Source organism: Mirounga leonina, unplaced genomic scaffold (genome assembly GCF_011800145.1).
Source record: "Mirounga leonina isolate KUSES-001 unplaced genomic scaffold, KU_Mleo_1.0 Mir_150, whole genome shotgun sequence".
NCBI lineage: Eukaryota > Metazoa > Chordata > Mammalia > Carnivora > Phocidae > Mirounga > Mirounga leonina.
The window spans coordinates 35,378,502-35,394,696 of NW_023270374.1; the positions used below are offsets into that span (position 1 = coordinate 35,378,502).

General features: G+C 50.1%; 1 protein-coding gene across 2 annotated transcripts; it reads left to right on the top strand.

Annotated features, from left to right (window-relative positions):
* Positions 1–5,063: 5,063 nt before the first annotated feature.
* On the top strand, positions 5,064–11,257 carry SYS1 (SYS1 golgi trafficking protein). Of its 2 annotated transcripts, none has more exons than XM_035006406.1 (4): positions 5,064–5,261; positions 5,475–5,714; positions 7,330–7,397; positions 11,075–11,257. In XM_035006406.1, exons 2-4 carry the CDS (start codon positions 5,553–5,555, stop codon positions 11,127–11,129), a joined length of 285 nt encoding a protein of 94 aa, XP_034862297.1. In that variant the 5' UTR covers positions 5,064–5,261; positions 5,475–5,552; the 3' UTR covers positions 11,130–11,257. The 2 variants fall into 2 exon arrangements, with proteins under 2 accessions (XP_034862297.1, XP_034862296.1); XM_035006405.1 differs by lacking the exon at positions 11,075–11,257 and adding an exon at positions 8,584–9,816 and having other exon boundaries at positions 5,070–5,261.
* Positions 11,258–16,195: the final 4,938 nt, after the last annotated feature.

Genomic DNA, 16,195 nt, shown 5'->3' on the forward strand with positions numbered 1-16,195 from the left:
GTTCTCACCCCCTTACCCTCATCTTCATAGCTCTTCTCATGACCGGATGGTAGGTTTTACATTGCTGGTTGACTTATTTATTGTCTCTCTCCTCCGTGAGAATATACACTCTATGAGGTCGGAGTTTTTCTTTTTATTTACTTTATTCAGTTCCTGGCACATAGTAAATGCTCAGTGAATATTTATCAAATGATTGATTTATTGATTGATGAAAAGGGAGGTGAAGAAAATAGATTTTCTTTTTAAAATAAAGCCCTGAATTCTTCACGTCGGAGCAAGGAATGATTTCTAGGGAGGAGCAGAGAATATAGTACACGGCAGGACCAGGAAGTCTGGGGAGTGGAGCAACTGTTTTCAGAAAATCTCACCTTTCTTCCTCCAGGGGTGTCTTAGACCTGGTAACCAACCTCTGGAAAAAGAGTTCTTTATTCAGGAGAAAACAATACCAGGGCGCCTGGGTGGCTCAGTCGGTTAAGCGTCTGCCTGTGGCTCAAGTCATGATCCTGGAGTCCTGGGATGGAGCCCCAGCATCAGGCTCCCCGCTCAGGAGCCTGCTTCTCCCTCTCCAGCTCCCCCTGCTTGGGCTCTCTGTTTCTCTCTCTCTCTCTCTCTCTCTCTCTCTGTCAAATGAATAAATAAAATCTCAAAAAAAAAGAGAGAGAGAGAGAGAAATAATACTCCCGGAGACCCAGCCACCTGCTGGGATCCCTGGCAGCATCTGCTCTCCATAGAGAGATGATTTGCAGAAAAGCTCTGACCATTTAGCTTCCTCCTCCAAGCTTCAGGTTCCTCATCTGTAAAATGGGGAAATGTACACATTTACCTCCCTAGGGCTGTTGGGATGATAGAAAGATCGTGTAGGTGAAAGCACTGTGTGAACTGTAATGTCCAGTGCACTTCCCACTGTGCACTGGGAAGAGGTAGCATGTGGAGTCAGGTTGGCCTGGGGTGGAGTTCCTGCTCTACTTCCCACTGGCAGTGTGGCCTTGGGGAAATGGTGTCCTTTCTCTGAGCCTTGGGTTCCTTATCTGCTAAGTGGGACTATTACTTGTATCTACAATTTACAAGCTTGTTTTAGAAATTAAATAAGCATCAAGTAAGATCATGTAAGTGTCTGGCATACAGTGGGTAACTCAGCAAATGTTCCTCAAAGTCACACACAGCCCTTAAATACTCTGGGTGGCTCAGTCACTTAAGTGTCTTACTCTTGATATCGGCTCAGGTCATGATCTCAGGGTCTTGAAATCGAGCCCCGCATCGGGCTCCGCGCTCGGTATGAAACCTGCTTAAGATTCTCTCTCTCCCTCTGCCCCTCCCCCACCCCCTGCTCCTGCTCTCTCTCTCTCTCTGTCTCTCTAAAAAAAAAATACTCTGGGTAACGAAGTGTTCTTCGTCTGAAGGAGAAAACAGACAATGATGAGTTCTTTCTCTCCAGTTTCTCTTCTGAGCGAGGAAATCACTGGCCAGAACCCATGCAGAGGACTGACGGCCAAATGCAACCTCCCACATGGAGTTTCCGAAAAGTGTGAGCGCAGAGTTGCATAATCTGTCCCTGAGACACGTGTCTCTCCTGAAGTGTTTTCATCAAACATTCCCTGAAAGGTTTCACGTGAGCGGGCAGCCTAGCAAAGGAGGAAGGGAGAGAGGGAGTTGGAGAACCCTGCAGGTGGGGTGGGATTAAGAAAAGAAGGTACTGCCTTTACTGAGGTCCTACTGTGTGCCAGGCACTGGGCTTACTCTGACATCCACTTAGATCTTTCCCATAAATCTGAGAGATCAGGTGTTACCACTCACGCATTCCAAGGGAAGAAATAACAATAATTAATATTGCTAACGTTTACATAATGCTGACTGCCTATCAGGTAGTAGTAGGGTGAGCACATATTTGATCCTCAGGACAGCCCAGGTCATGGGTACTAGTCTCATCGCCATTTTTATAGAGAAGGAAACGGAGATTCAGAAATGAAGTAGTTTCCCCAAGATGACCCAGTAAGATAGTAGTAGGGCTAGGATTCGAATATAAGCAGGGCTCAAAGCCCACAGACTTGTATGAGGACATCCCCCAAGGGATTTATGGGGGGAGGCGTAGATCTGGAAAGTGATTCAAACAAGAGTTGACCTTATAAACCCACAGTGGGAGTTCAGCGTAGAAGTGACGTAAGTGACCAAGTAACCAGAGGCACTCCTCTTCTCTGCACCCGGAGGACAGTTTGTCCCAGCTGTGGCTGTTTGTCATTCAGTCTCTGACCTAAAGTTTAAAATTTCATTCATAAGTTTGGAACCACAAACCCAGCAGCGTGGGAAGGGCCCTTGGAGATCAACTATTCTAGTCCAACCCCCTCAGATTACAGATGGAAAAAAACCCTGAGGCCTAAAGAGAGCCATGGACATGGCAAGGTCACAGAGCAATTTTCTGTTAGAAGGAGGATTTGGTTTGAGGTCAATTACAGATCATCTTGTTCTGTAATTACCAAATGTTGGCTGTACCTCTGAATCACTTGGGGAGCTCTTTAAATGTCCAGATTTCTGCATTCTGCTTCTGGAGATTGAGACTTTGGTTTGCAACAAGGCCTGGGAATCTGACAACATAATATGTTCCTCAGCTGATTCAGATGGCACAAGGCCAGGGACTGCATTTGGAAGTTGGAGTCCAATTCTCCTCCTTCATTTTATACTTTGGCATACTAAAACTCGGCAAGGGACTTGCCCCAAGGTCACATGGCAGGTCACTGGGGCCCTAGTTCAGGCTTTGTGATCATTCTTCTCCAGGCTTCCTGTGGTCAGATTCTCAAAATGGGCCAAGGAGGTAAGCTAAGGGAGTTACTGTGGTTTTCCCCAGCTCTTGGTTTCCTTGTTTTACCCAAATTAAGACAGAGGATGGTGCCCCATTTCCCAAGCTGGGAAAGATGGGAATTCAAGAGCTGAAATCCTACAGGTAAAAGGAAACTGCAACACGCTGTCGTGCAGGCCCGTGGGGCTTTCCCAGAGGCAAGCTCCAGGCTCCAGGAATGACATCAGATCCCAGCTATTCAGTGCCCTAATGCCTCAGGCTACCTGTGTTTTCTGTTGCCAGAGAATGGGTAGGGAGGGCCTTCTGTTTGTGGGAGGTGACAGGTGGAGAAGGCCCAGCTGTGACTCAAGTGGGGTCCTGACTCAGGAGGAGCCAAATGTTCTGGCACCTGGAAGGAAGACCAAGCTGCTTTCGGGAACTGAGTCAGACCTCTCAAGCACTTTTCCTGGGCTTCTCCCTACTCCACCACTTATTTCGCTCTTTTTTTTTTTCCCCTTCGGGAATGGTTATTTGGGTTTTGGAGTGTGGTGTCTTGGGTTCAAATTCCTGCTCAGTTTCTTATGAGCTGCCTTACCTATGTAGAGTCACACTCCCTTTCTAAGCCTCCGTTTCCTCACTTTTATTTATTTTTTAAAGATTTTATTTATTTATTTATTTGACAAAGAGAGAGATAGCGAGAGCAGGAATACAAGCAGGGGGAGTGGGAGAGGGAGAAGCAGGCTTCCTGCCAAGCAGGGAGCCAGACGTGGGACTCGATCCCAGGACCCTGAGATCATGACCTGAGCCAAAGGCAGACGCTTAACGACTGAGCCACCAAGGTGCCCCCGTTTCCTCACTTTTAAAAAAGATGGATAATATCCACTTTCTCAGATTGTGAGGATAAAACAAGATCACATACGTATTTGATAAGCAGAAGATGTTTTCTCAGAAACAGTAGATCATATGGGTAATCAGTGGACCAGAGGGATTTGAATATATTTTTGTTGATCCAAATTGAGGCGCCTAAAAGAATGGTTAAGCTGGAAAGCACCTCAGAAATCTTTGGGCCTTAATGACTTCCAAACTGGAGTTCAAGGGAACTGTTTACAGTATTTCTAAATGATAAGGGAAACCACATACTTACTCTTGATAAAGTCTCATGTTTCTTTACTTTGTCTGGAATTGTATCAACTCAAGGTGGTAATATGATTATCACATGCTGTTCAGAAGTTCTGATTGGCAGTTACATGTGTCTTTGATAAGTTTTTTTAATGGGGAACTAATTGTGGAGGGTAGAGTGAATGTTGGCAAACGTTAATCATGTCTAAGTCCTCATTTCATAATCAGGGAAGCTGGGGTTTAAAGAGGGAAGTGGCTTGCTAGTCGAGCAGCTAGTAGAGCTGGCTCTAAAACCCACGTTCTTTCCCTGGAATCAGTTACTTCCCTTTTTCCATTCTGGAGAAGGGGCATCTAGGCTCAATGAAGTTGAGGGGTTTGTGTCGGCTGGGACAGGAATAAAGTGATTCATCAATTTCCTGTTACTCTTTCTCTGTTTTGACTCATTCAGCAAATATTTACTGACTGTGTACACTATGTGGACTCAGAGGAGAAGGCGGAGACAAAACAGTTACGGTGGCAGGCGGGGTCAGATCTGCTTCCAGGTATGACTTCAGAACCTGTCCTTTTTCTATTTTAAATATATATGTATATATAAATATAAACGGATACCCACGTTATAAAGCACCCACTACTTTGCCTCCTAATAATTAGATTGGGTCAGAGGGCAGGGATTGTCCCATTCGTACGTGTCCAAACCCTCCTGGCACTCAGTAGCACGAAATCAGCGCTGCGATGTTGGCACGTGAATTCTACTCCTGACTGCCACTAACTCTATGTATTTGAGGCAGTATGTTGCTTTCCTTCTCCGACCCTTAATCATCTGTAAAAACGGGAACAGTGGCAAAGCCCTGTTTGAAAGGGCTTGGCTGGTTCACTTAAAGTTATCCCAGACTTTAACTAGCAGACAGAAAACAGAATCTACATTTAGAGATTCCGTAATTCCTAAACATCTTTCCCTGGTTCTTGCCCACCCCTCTCCCTACTCTCCAGGTTGCCCCGCTTTTCTTCAAGATTCCCCTGTAGAGGGCACGCAAGCTCTACCGCTCTCGTGCCTCACTTCCGTTCGCCTTCACTCTTCATCTTGCGCATGTGCACACTTCGCTTCCCGGCGGCCCGTACGCGGGTCTAGGTGGCTTGGCCAAAGATTGCACCCACTACGCCTGCGCACTCTCGGCCCCGCCCCCTCCACCGCCGTCCCCGGAAACGCTTCCTTCCTACGCCGTCGCTGCAGCTGCCTCCGCCGTCGCTGGACCTTTGCCTCTCTAGGCCGGTAGGGCTACTCCTCCATGGTCCTGTCTGTCAGCGCTGTTTCGGGGGCCAACCGGTGAGACTGGGCCGCGCTCGGACGCTTCGACCCTCGAGTCCATCACCGGTGAGTGAACCCCAAAGGAGCCTGCGGACGGGCGGGCCTGAGCAGCCGGAATGGGCAGGATTTCTCCTCACTCTGGCAATGGGTCTGTCCGCCCCGCCCTCACCCCCACTCCCGGAATGGGCTCGCCGCCTCTGTCCCAGTCCCTCCTCCCGGGCGGGGCGGCGTTGCCATGGTGACGGCCGGCTGGCTGAGGCCCGGCGTGTGTCCTCGCAGGTGCCAGGGCGGCCCCGGACCCATGGCGCGGCGGCGCTGACCCAGGCCCCGGGTGGCGGCCGGGCCCCGAGGGCCGGCATGGCGGGCCAGTTCCGCAGCTACGTGTGGGACCCGTTGTTGATCCTGTCGCAGATCGTCCTCATGCAGACTGTCTATTACGGCTCGCTGGGCCTGTGGCTGGCGCTGGTGGACGGGCTGGTGCGCAGCACCCCCTCGCTGGACCAGATGTTCGACGCCGAGGTAGGGTCCCCTGGCCGGTGCGGGCGGAGCCTCGGCCTCGCGGGGTGTGTTTGTGGGTCCGACCCCCACCCCCGGGATCTAGACGTGGCTGGACCACCATCTCACTTTGTGACCCTGGGAAAGGGACCTCTTCTTTCTGAGCCTCAGGTTCCCCATCCATAAAATGAAACCGCTGACAACAGAGGCAGATTATTAGTACAAAGGAAAGGATCTGGATATCATAAAGAATAAGCTTGTGTTCCAGGCAACCTGATGCATCTCCTCTCTGACACTCTGAAAAAGTGACTTCACTTTCCTGGCCCCAGATTCTCAGGTGCCAAATTGGAGGGGGAGTGGATAAAAGAGCATTCATGGGGGTATTATGGAAACTGCCTAGAGTATGGGATTGGACCTCAGTTAAAATTACGCTTACTACCTGTGTGATGTGGGGCAAATGTTGTCCCGTCTAAACCTCAGTTTTCTTGTCTGCAAAATCATGAGACCAATGGCAGAGCTCGTGGACTGCAATACAAAGAGCCTGTACTTTGGATTCAGGGAGATTTAGCGTCCAATCTAGGTCCAGATATACTAGCCATGGGACTTTGGGCCATGGTTGCTTCACCTTTCTGAGGCTATTTTCTCTTTTGGAAACTGGACAGAATAATTCTTAGCAAAATGTTATGAGGCCCAGAGACCCCAGAGGACCTAGGAAGATGAAAGTGCTTTATCAAGTAATGGAGGGCTATGAGATGGTTGCATCTGAGAAGCAGCTGTGTTGTATGGTAATGAGCCCAGCTTTCGGAGCCAGGAGATTGGGAATGGAATCTTTGCCCCTGCTGCTTATTCTCTGTGTAGCCCTTGGGCAAGGTATTATCTGAAAAGAGATAACAGTAATGATAACAATAGCTTTGCGAGGTTGTTGTGAGGATTACAGGAGATTATGAAAGTCAGAGGCCTTTGTAAACTGACAGTGCTGGGCAGATGGTATTCAGTAGTATTGTCTCTAGAGTGGTGGAAGTTGCACACACACTGAGTGCCCAGTAGTAGCCTCTTAGGAGCCTCTGTCCTCCTGGGAAGGGCCTGTGGGAATCCTGGGTTTTGTTGAAGAGCCATCTCATGCACACGACCTGGAGACCTGGATTCTAGACCAGGGGTTGGCGGACCTTTCCTTAAAGGGCAAAATAGTAAAGGTTTTAGGTCACAACTACTCGACTCCACCATTGTGGTGCAAAAGTAGCCAGAGATAGTACTAAGCAAATAGGTGTGGTAGGGTTTCCATAAGACCTTATTTACAAAACTAGGTGTCTGATTGGTGGGGCCTCAGTTTGCCGAACCCTGTAATAGTCCGTACTCTTGCTGTTTACTTACTGTATCACTTTGGGCAAGTTACTTAATGTCTCTGAACTTTTGCTTCTCCTTTGTAAGTCTTTTCCCGGCGCTGTTTGGGGTCAAATGAGATACCATAGTGGATGTCTGTGAAAGCACCTTGTTGGAAATAGGCTGCCATACAGACGCAGGGCCCTGTGGTCTTCTGTGCTCTGGGAAGAATGCTTTTTCCTTAGGAGGTCCTGGAGCTTAGAGCTCTGCCAAGCCAAGTCACTTTCCCAGCATATTTCCATTTGTGATTCCCCCTCAGATCCTGGGCTTTTCCACCCCACCAGGCCGGCTCTCCATGATGTCCTTCATCCTCAACGCCCTCACCTGGTGAGTATCACCAGTTTTGCTCTCCAGCTTTTGGGGTCCCAACACTGGAACTAACTTCCTAAATCCAGACATGAGACAGGCTGGCACTTGTTCCTGGGGAGTGGTGGATGAAAGTGGGTGGCAAAGGCCAGTTCTGGGACTGGCTGCATTATAGGGCTCCTTCCATCACGATTTTGCCTTAGCTGAAAAGCTCTTAACATCACTCTGCATGCTGCCTGTGGGATAGCTTCCATCTCAGATCACTTCCCTGTTGTGGAACGAGGTGAGGAAGGGATTGGACCGGTAGTCAGGAGAAGTCGGTTCTGTTCTTGATCCATGTGCCATTGGCCAAATTACTTTCCTGTCTAGGCCTTGGGCTCCTCGTTGGTACACCTGAGGGGTTTGACTGGGTAACATTTAAGGCCATTTGTGACCACTGCCTGCCTCTTGAGAGGCAGTTTAGCATAGTGATTAAGATCTTGGCTTTGAATCTCAGTTTTCCCACTAAGTCTAGTGACTTTCGACAAGTTGATCTATCTAGGCCCTGGTTTCCTCATCAGTAAAATGAGGCAAATAATATTACCTATCTCATAGTTGTAAGGGTTAAATGAATTCATTCATGGGAAGTACTTAGAACAACACCTTGCATATTACTGTTCTTGACCTTACACTGGAGATTGAAAATGGGTGGGCTGACTGTGACCTGAATTTGGCTCCTAGATATGTTCTGTTTGGCATTCCACAAGTGGTGTTTAAAACGTTTTTCCACTTAGTTGAAACTCAGGATATTTTATATATTAAAAAAAAATATCCAGATTTTTGGCTTCTCTTGAAAAATGGAAAGATCATTTGATTCCAGGCCAGCCTTCCAGCGTGAGGATTTGCCCAGCTGCAAGCAGCTTGTTGTCCCCAGTTTCAATGGCCCATGTACGCTTCAGGGTGCTGCAATCCCCACCAGTCCCTGGGATTCCCCTGAGTGACAGTTACTATTTCTCATCAAGCTTGTACTTTTGTTTTTCTTCTACCCAGCCTGATTCCCTCCCAGCTACCTGCTAGCTCTCTCTAGGCATCTAATAATGTAACCCTTGCTTCACACTTCTCTTACTTGCTTCTGACCACTATGCTGTTATCCTAATTGTCTCTACTCCCCAAATGATCTAAGGTCAGGACAACCCAGTGACAACTCACTGCTGTCCTCTCCCCACAGTGCCCTGGGCTTGCTGTACTTCATCCGGCGAGGGAAGCAGTGTCTGGATTTCACTGTCACTGTCCATTTCTTTCACCTCCTGGGCTGCTGGTTCTACAGCTCCCGTTTCCCCTCGGCGCTGACCTGGTGGCTGGTCCAAGCCGTGTGCATTGCACTCATGGCTGTCATCGGGGAGTACCTGTGCATGCGGACGGAGCTCAAGGAGATCCCCCTCAACTCAGCCCCTAAATCCAATGTCTAGAATCGGGTCCTTTGGACACCCGGCTGGGCACTTGGCCCCACCCCCCAACACCTTGGGCTGCTCAGACCCTCCAGTCGAGGTCCAGCCCAGGTCTGAGAGGAACCCTGGAAATGTGAAGTCTCTGTTGGTGTGGGAGAGATAGTGAGGCCCCGTCAAGAAGGCAGGTAGCAGTCAGGACCACAACTGCAAGAATGGCCTCTGTCGGCTGAAGCCTTGCTGTCTGGGAGGTCAGCAAGGGGACCTCTGTCAGGGTAATAACAGAATTGGAACCATGTCATTCTTGAGCCACCATACCTGTCACCAGCCTGTTATTTTAAAAAAGAACCAAATCAAGGATATCTGATTGGAGCAAACCACTCTTCTAGTCATCTGTCTTACCTTCCCGGGACAGCTGTTACCTTTGCCATGTAGCTGAACTGCAGCTATTCTGTTTGGAGAAACGCTCAGTTTCTGGATCTGTAGCCACAGAAAGACAGAGGTACAAAGTATTAGGCTGCTGTCAGGGAGAGGAGGAGCAGATGGAGGCATCAAGCACGAGGAAAACACACAACCTGTGTCCTGCCACACGCCTGTGTGCGCACACCCATGAACCCATGACTGACTTTTTTCCAGTTCTCTCTGCTGGGTCCCCACCTGCTGCCAGCGTTCAACAGACAGGCCCTAGGACCCAGAGAAGAGTCCCAGCATCACTCCTGGTCCCCCCCTCGTGACAGAGTCACTGCCTCTTCTCTAGGAATGACTAGGCACCCCAGCTTCCTCCGGACCTCACTTCTGGCAATAGTTCCTTTTTCCTGCCTTCCTGGGAATTCTGCGGTGGGAAGGGTATGATGGGTACCCAGAGACAGGAAGCCCAGCCTTCCAACTTGGGTTGCGCTGATAGTGCTGAGGGAGATAGGAATTTGCTGCTAAGATTTCTCTTTGGGGTGGCATGTCCTCTGTGAGGGGCTTGCAGCTGTCCCTCCTATGTACATAAATACAGTATTTTCCACGGTTCTGCCTGTGCTTCCTTTGTCCTGCCATGGTTGGGCCGGTGAGAGCCCTGCACAGCCAGACAGGGAAGCTATAGAGAATGAGTAGGCCACCTTCTCTTCTAGACCCCAGATTGTCCTTCCATTTGGTTAAAATACTAAGTGCAGGGAATTCCTGTGTCCTACCCCCTCCATCTGCGGCCACCTCTGCTCTGCCTTGGGTGAACTGCCATGACTGAGTTTCCTTTTTCTGACCGGTGATTTCTGAATGTGTTCAGTGGAACGCACTTGGTGTAGACCCACTTCTGTATTGAAACCATCGGTGTTCCTCTTCGGGCCCTTGGGAATCTGCCCAAGAGTGTGGGCAGCTTTCAGCTTGTAGTGTTAGGGCTTCCCAGATGAGTTTTGCTCTCTGCCCACGAAATTTTTTTGCATAGCCCTGCAGAGTAGGGAGGTGAGGCTGATAGGATGAAGGTTTAAGAGTGAATGTGCCTGGGCGGGGGGGTGGGGAGGGTGATGCTGTGGCCAAGCTGGAAGAAAGCAGCTTGTTAATGGGACTTGAATCCTGGCTGCAGGTCCAGGAGATAAGACCAACTGAGGTGACTTCCCCTGGGTTAGTGGGTTTCCCCCGACACCACAAACCACAAAGGCATGTGGCTAACGTTATTTGGGGAAGGTCACCAGAGCACACGTCATGTGGCTGCTGTCTCCCTTGGTCAGCTGGGGGCTGGTTGCTCCATCTGTGTTGGCACACATCTTGGGGAGTTTCCTTCAGAGACCTGTGCCTGTTCTGCATATCTTCTCTAATGATAAATCTTTGCCCCTTGAGTGGTAATTTGGTTTTTGGAAATTGCCAGAAGTCAGGGGAGCCAATTTTTTTTTTCTCCAACAATATACAGTGATGGAGCCGGAAGACAGTTGGGGGGTGAAAAAATGTGTGACCTTAATGAAATTTGATTTTTTTAAATTTTTTATTTATTTGAGAGGGAGAGAGAGCACAAGTGGGGGGGAGAGGCAGAGGGAGAAGCAGATTCCCCACTGAGCAGGGAGCCTGATGCGGGGCTCGATCCCAGGACCCCAGGATCCTGACCTGAGCTGAAGGCAGACGCTTAACCGACCGAGCTACCCAGCCGCCCCGAAATAATGATTTTCTAAAATAACAATAAAAGCACTGTCTAGAGGCAAGTTCCAGAGAGAACTGGGCAGTGGCAGAGACATGTTTGTCATTTTATTTATTTTATTTTTAATATATATTTTTTAAAGATTTATTTATTTATTTTAGGGGGAGAGAGGGAGAGAAAATCCCAAGCAGACTCTGTGCTGAGTGTGGAGCCTGATGTGGGGCCCTATCTCACGACCCTGAGATCACAACCCAAGCTGAAACCAAGAGTCCGATGCCCAGCCGGCTGCGCCACCCAGGCACCCCTGTTTATCATTTTAGTAATAAATAGCTGTGCTTAATAGATGTCCAGCAGTGGGCTAAGTGTTTTACACGTTGTTTTCTTAATCTTCACAACAACCCTCAGAAGCAGGAAATACCATCTATATCTTACAGATGAGGAAACTAAGGCATTTGCCCAAGGTTACATGTTAGGAACTAGCAGACCCAGGATTTGGGCTCTGGCTTTGACAATAAACTCATTCTGAAGACATTAATAGTTAAAGGACGTGCAAGTTCTTTAATTAATTTTACAAACTGTCACCTCTGCCTTCCACTGTATTGCTTTAAATACAAAGGATATATAGTGCTTTGTAAACATTGTGAGCTTTCTTAGAAGAACTGGTAGACAGTATATTAAATATGGCCACAGATTCCCAAGTGAATGGATGAATGTAGGAAATGTTTTTATTTCCAAAGGATAAGGGAAAGTTATCTCCACCCCGACACTGAGTTGGTGTATCTCTTGACTTCCTAGGGGGTCTGAAGCCTGCACCTTTTTTATCTCCCACACCCCTACCCCTCCACTACCTCAACTTCCATTTGGAGAGAGAAGTGGAGACTAGTGCATAACTGGTACTCAGAAAAGTTATGACCCGAAGAGAAATTGGGAAAGGAGAAAAGGATATCTAGCTCAGAGGGTGCCCCTAGCTGCCAGTTCTAGGCAGCCCTGTCCAGATCAGAGCCAAATGGAGGCCGGGATGGCAGCCAGCAGATACCAGGGGGTGGGGTGGGAAGCTCCAGGACCCCATGAATCCTATGGGGTGCACGATCCAAACAGTCTTTCCTGGAAGCACTTTCAGCTGCTCAGTGACTTCCCTGATAAGAGTAGCTTCTTCTGGCAGTCCCAGGGGGCAGGCCGTGCACAGACATGGATCTCCTCCCTGTATCCGTAGCACAAGGAACACAGAGCTTCAGGGGCAGGTGGAGTATGGGCAGATTCAGGGCACAAGAGAGGCCCTCTGTGGAGAGGGAATTAAAGCCTTGCTTGAGGTTTTCTGTAGGAAAGTAGCAAGTGGTGGTGAAAACAGCATTGAGACAGGAATGGGTAGAGGTTGCTAAGAGTTTAGATCCCTGTCCTGCTACTCTATGGGCAAGACAATTGTAGGGGCCTGGGGCACCTGCGTGACTTGGTCGGTTAAGCATCCAACTCTTGATCTCAGCCCAGGTCTTGATCTCGGGGTCCTGAGATCCAGCCCTGTGCTAGGCTCCATGCTGGGTGTGGTAACTACTTAAAAAAAAAAAAAAAAAAAAAAGAGCAGGGCCCTAAGGCTATAGGACTTAAGAGAGCTGCAGTGGAGTGCAAGGTTAAATCCTGGGTCCCATTACTAGCTGTGAGGACTTAGATAAGCTGCTTGACTTCCCCTTACCTTGGTTTCCTTGTTTGTAAAATGAGGTAAGCTAGCACTTCCCTGTGTTGTGAGGATTCAATGAGATACCTAGTGTAAAGCTTAGCACAGTTCCTGGTGTGTAGGAAGTGATCCAGAAATCTAAGCAGTTACAGTTACTGGGCTACTGCCCCATCTCTCCTCTTTTTACAGAGGAGACACCTTTCTTCCCAGCCTCAGTATTCTCAGCTGTTAGATGGGGAACAGGTTTGCCTGTGATCCAGGTGCAGCTACCAAGTAGTGCGCTCCTTTGTGTCATCCATTGCAGAGTGACTTCTGTGTATTCTCACTTAATCCAATGAGATAGGTACCATTATTTTCCCATTTTGCAGACAGAGAAACTGAAGATTAGATACACTTCTGTGTATTCTCACTTAATCCAGTGAGATAGGTACCATTATTTTCCCATTTTGCAGACAGAGAAACTGAAGATTAGGAATAAACAACTTTTCCTAACATCACAGAGCTGATGAGAAGCTAGGCCTCTCTGCCTCAACAGCCTCATCATCATCTTCACGTTCCAATCATGTTTAGTGGTAAGTGATCCAGAATAGTAGAGGGGCAGTTTCTGGAATCCAGATGTCATTATAGCAAAAGGCTGTGAATGTGAACATAAGATTGGCTTTTTAACATGCAGCTAATTCCCTTCAAGGTGAGCAGTTAGGCGGGTGCTCATGAGTGAGACACAAGGAGCTTTATTGTGGCACAGGGCCAGGGAGGAGGCAGGGAAAAAAAGGACAGACATTTGTCCAACACCCCACAAACTGGCTTCACCTACATCAAGCCTGATTTGCTCGAAGCCCTGTGGAATTGATACTAGTATCCCTATTTTATAAACGGATGAAATAGGCTCAGAGAGGTCATGTGACTTCTTAAAAGTCACTCTGAATCAAACACTTTAATTTTCCCCCCAGTTAACTGGCAGGAAGCTGTTTCTGGGGGTGGTGTCCTCTGATCACTGAGATCTGTTGCAGCCTCCTGCCCAAAGCAGGATCTAACTGAGCCCAGAGGAGGAGCCTCAGATTGTAGTAGTCAAGCACAGGGAAGGTGGTAATGGGAGGGCCCCAGCTATGGGACTGTGGGAGGCAGGTTGTCTGAGGCCCAAGTGCCAGCTCAGGTCGGGGGGTGGGGGTGGTAAGCCTGGAAAGAGTGCACAGCTGGGAGTCATTCACACTGTAGCCTGCATCCTTGCCCCTCCCCCCAGCGGCGCTCTGGACGGGAGGGATCCTAGCCTCAGCACGCAAGCACAGCCCACCCAACTGCTGTTCTTGGGCCCAACTCTGGCTCCTTTTGCGGCAAAGTGGAAGCTGCCAATCTTACCCAGGCCCACGCCTTTCAGGTTCCCATTTGGGGCTCCCAGGAAGACTAGTGCAGGGGGTCACCAACCCGGTGTGTTTTGGTTGGGAGCGCGCTGCCCTGATTGCCTGCATAGCGCGCACAGACACACGTTCGCGCAAAGGTTGATGGAATGGAGGGTGCTGGGGGTGAAAGAGCGAGTGGGGGTGATTTTTTTATTTTATTTTATTTATTTATTTGAGAGAGAGAGAGAGTGAGAGAGCATGAGAGGAGAGAGGGTCAGAGGAAGAAGCAGACTCCCCGCTGAGCAGGGAGCCAGATGTGGGACTCGATTCCAGGACTCCGGGATCATGACCTTCGGCAGTTGCTTAACCAACTGAGCCACCCAGGCACCCGAGTAGGGGTGATTTTTGAAGACTGATGGAACTGATGATGTCCAGCAAGGAAACCGAAATGGCGACTACCCAGGAGGTGGGCCGGAGTGCAAGACCAGCGGGAAGACAGCTTGGAGTGGAGCTTGCGGGGTGGAGGCGGCGCGGGAAGCGGCGCGGTGGGCGGACGCGGGGGAGGCGCGCGTAGGCTCGCAGGAGTCGAGCCAGGCAGGGCAGCCCAGAGAAGCCCCGCGCCGGCAGGCTCAGGCTGGCGGTGCAGACCAGGGCTAACGCGGTGCGTTTCGGGGGAACCCCTCCCATCTTCCTCTCTCCTGCACCGGGCATCTCCACCACCGACTGGGTTCCTTCCGGGAAGGCTCTGCACCCCTTGATCCCTGCGCTGCTTTCTTGAGGGCGCCACTCCGCGCAGCCTGCCTCCAGGGGAAGCTCCCCAGAAAGCCCGGGTTCCCTGGGTTTTCCTCTCCCCAGCTGCACGTTCAGGGCTATGGCTCCTGCCGACAGAGGGCGACCCCGACCCAATGGGGTCGACCAGGACTTGGGATTGGGGGTTGAGCGTGTCGTGTCGCACGGGAGCTGTAGAGTCGAAGTACTGACACTGGGCCTGACTGGGTGCTTTCCTCGACCCAGGCGGGACACATTTCGAGGCCAAGCTGACACCCATTTGTTGACACCCGACGCTGCAATAACCGAGGTGCAATGCACGTGAATGACTGGCTGGATGGATGCTCCCTTGTGCCTTTTTCCTTTCTTCGGAAAATGGAATGGGGAGCAGCCACCAGTTTTAGATTAGAATTCTGGCCCCTCCACTTCCTAGTCGCGTGAGCCTGGCCAAGTCACCTTCTGTCTCGGCGCCACGGTCTCTCATCTTGTTGGCTTGCAGGGCCATTGTGAAGCATCTCGCACCCAGAAAATACCTTCTATGACTTCATAAAGTGTATTCTTCCGGAGGCCAGCTCGCAGGGGTTGGGAGGGGTGCAGCTTGCTGGTTTCTGTGTGCCACGTTCTAGACTGACCTTAGGGGCCTGGGAATGGGGTGGAAGAAACCTAAAATGGTGATGCACGCTTTTCCTCCCCACCTCAGTCGAGGGCCCCTTTCCTCCCTCCCTCCTTTCCAGCCCCAAACAGGCAGAGCCGGCAGTACTATTCTTCAGTTCCCAATGGGAGATTTTATTGGTAGACTCGTGAATTTGCCCGCCCATCCCTCCCGCTTAGATGATTGCACCATCTCCACCCTCACCTCACACCTCTGGCTCCCGTCCAAGGTCACGCCACCTGTGAGCAGAGACCTCGGTGTTAGGAGCTAAGAAGGCCGCCAGGGGGCGCTGCCACCCGGGGAGAGGGCTCAGGGACCAGGGCCCGCTAAAATCCTGCAGGTTGGGGATCTGGGTTTTGTGAAGGGGAAGCCTCCCTTTCAGCCGGACCCCCAAGCCCTTCATGCCTTCCTCTCTTGGGACCTCAGTTCCCTCATGGAAGGGTGGAGTATTTTGTTTTCTTTCTTGTTTTGCTAAGGAACTTTTTGTTCAGAGTAAATCTTATTTGAAGCATAAATAAATGAAACGTGGGGTGGTGATTTAGTCTAAGAGGGGATGGGATATGGCAGAGCTCTACTTGACTGCTCCCCCTTCCCCCAACATTTGGAAATCCCTGAACTCCCTTACTCAGACTCCTGACTGAGATTCTGAGCCATAGCAATTGTGGACCCTCCTGAGGCCTCCAGGCAGTGAGATGACCCACCTCAGAACCCCCACTTCCAGTGCCCCTCCCCAGAGCCCCTGTTTGGATCTTGAGAGGCCCCAGCCTAGCCACCACCCTGCTGTGTGGCCTCCACCAATGGTTTCCCCCTCTCTGGGCCTGAGGGAGGGGTCTCCCCCTAGCACTGCTAGCTAGCC